General features: G+C 43.0%; 1 protein-coding gene across 1 annotated transcript in view; it reads left to right on the top strand.

Annotated features, from left to right (window-relative positions):
• meis1a (Meis homeobox 1 a) overlaps positions 1 to 2,500 on the top strand; it is a 64,678-nt gene that overhangs the window by 5,721 nt on the left and 56,457 nt on the right. Inside the window, exon 2 of the mRNA XM_028598191.1 lies at positions 1,693 to 1,898. Within this exon, the coding sequence (XP_028453992.1) occupies positions 1,693 to 1,898 (206 nt within the window). The remainder of the gene's footprint in view (positions 1 to 1,692; positions 1,899 to 2,500) is intronic.

Here is a 2,500-nt window from a genome sequence, read left to right as displayed (position 1 = left end):
TTTGGTAGAAGATGCTAACGCTGGACTCTGTTGACATGTATTTGGTAGAAGATGCTAACGCTGGACTCTGTTGACATGTATTTGGTAGAAGATGCTAACGCTGGACTCTGTTGACATGTATCTGGTAGAAGATGCTAACGCTGGACTCTGTTGACATGAATTTGGTAGAAGATGCTAACGCTGGACTCTGTTGACATGTATCTGGTAGAAGATGCTAACGCTGGAATCTGTTGACATGTATCTGGTAGAAGATGCTAACGCTGGACTCTGTTGACATGAATTTGGTAGAAGATGCTAACGCTGGACTCTGTTGACATGTATTTGCTAGAAGATGCTAACGCTGGACTCTGTTGACATGTATCTGGTAGAAGATGCTAACGCTGGACTCTGTTGACATGTATCTGGTAGAAGATGCTAACGCTGGACTCTGTTGACATGTATTTGGTAGAAGATGCTAACGCTGGACTCTGTTGACATGTATCTGGTAGAAGATGCTAACGCTGGACTCTGTTGACATGAATTTGGTAGAAGATGCTAACGCTGGACTCTGTTGACATGTATCTGGTAGAAGATGCTAACGCTGGAATCTGTTGACATGTATCTGGTAGAAGATGCTAACGCTGGACTCTGTTGACATGAATTTGGTAGAAGATGCTAACGCTGGACTCTGTTGACATGTATTTGCTAGAAGATGCTAACGCTGGACTCTGTTGACATGTATCTGGTAGAAGATGCTAACGCTGGACTCTGTTGACATGTATTTAGAAGATGCTAACGCTGGACTCTGTTGACATGAATTTGGTAGAAGATGCTAACGCTGGACTCTGTTGACATGTATCTTGTAGAAGATGCTAACGCTGGACTCTGTTGACATGTATTTGCTAGAAGATGCTAACGCTGGACTCTGTTGACATGTATTTGGTAGACGATGCTAACGCTGGACTCTGTTGACATGTATCTGGTAGAACATGCTAACGCTGGACTCTGTTGACATGTATTTGGTAGACGATGCTAACGCTGGACTCTGTTGACATGAATTTGGTAGAAGATGCTAACGCTGGACTCTGTTGACATGTATCTGGTAGAAGATGCTAACGCTCGACTCTGTTGACATGAATTTGGTAGAAGATGCTAACGCTGGACTCTGTTGACATGTATTTGCTAGATTCTAGCAAATACATGTCAACAGAGTCCAGCATTAGCATCTTCTAGCAGCTAGAAGATGCTAACGCTGGACTCTGTTGACATGTATCTGGTAGAAGATGCTAACGCTGGACTCTGTTGACATGTATTTGCTAGAAGATGCTAACACTGGACTCTGTTGACATGTATTTGGTAGAAGATGCTAACGCTGGACTCTGTTGACATGTATTTGGTAGAAGATGCTAACGCTGGACTCTGTTGACATGTATTTGGTAGAAGATGCTAACGCTGGACTCTGTTGACATGTATTTGGTAGAAGATGCTAACGCTGGACTCTGTTGACATGTATCTGGTAGAAGATGCTAACACTGGACTCTGTTGACATGTATCTGGTAGAAGATGCTAACACTGGACTCTCTTGACATGTATCTAGTAGAAGATGTTAACATTGGGTTCTGTTGACGTTTATCTGGGTCTGAACTCTGGGATCAATGAGCAGTTTCTACTCTGGAGAGGTCAGAGGTCACCCGTCTCTTCTCTGTGTTTCAGTATGAAGACCTGGCCCACTACGGGCTGGAGGCCATGGCCGGAGTTTATGGAGACCCTCACCACCATCACCACCACCACCACCACGCTGCTGCAGCCGCCCGCTCCATGCAGGCCGCCACCGGGCCATTCCCTCCGCACCAGTACGCCCAGTCCAGCCACACCACAGCCGGGGACGCCGCCAAGAGGGACAAAGACGCCATTTATGGGTAGGAAGAGAAGCGCTGCGACTAGGATCGGGCATCGGAAACCGGTTCCAACTCGGACTCGTTGTCTTCACAGTCGTCCACGCAACCTTTTGGGATTTTTTGGGTCAAAATTTAAAATAAATTTTTTTTCCAACGTTTTGGTCGTCTTTTTCGATGCTTTGCCTGATGTTTTTTCCACTTTTTTCATCGTTTTTGTCACTTTTTGTCGTTTTCTGTCACTTTTTTTGACGCTTTTTGTCACTTTTTTCTTAACTTTTATCATTGTTTTTGTCATTTTTTGTCACTTTTTTCATTGTTTTTGTCACTTTTTTCATTGTTTTTGTCACTTTTTTAAATTTTATGTCACTTTCATCGTTTTTGTCACTTTTTTCATCGTTTTTGTCACTTTTTTCATCATTTTTGTCACTTTTTGATGATGGAATCGTCTTGTTTTTTTTTTCAAGTTTTTGGGGTGCTTTTCCAAAATTTTAACAAATCCCTGATCCTTCTTTTCACCGTTCTTTCTCTAAAGTATTATCTGTGTTTGGATATTTTTTGTTACAGTCTGAGCTGATCCCTCCTCTCCTCTCTCTCTCTGTCTCTCACTCTGTCTTTCTGTCTAT

The sequence above is a fragment of the Perca flavescens genome, chromosome 2 (genome assembly GCF_004354835.1).
Source record: "Perca flavescens isolate YP-PL-M2 chromosome 2, PFLA_1.0, whole genome shotgun sequence".
Lineage (NCBI taxonomy): Eukaryota > Metazoa > Chordata > Actinopteri > Perciformes > Percidae > Perca > Perca flavescens.
This window is presented reverse-complemented; position numbering and strand designations above follow the sequence as displayed.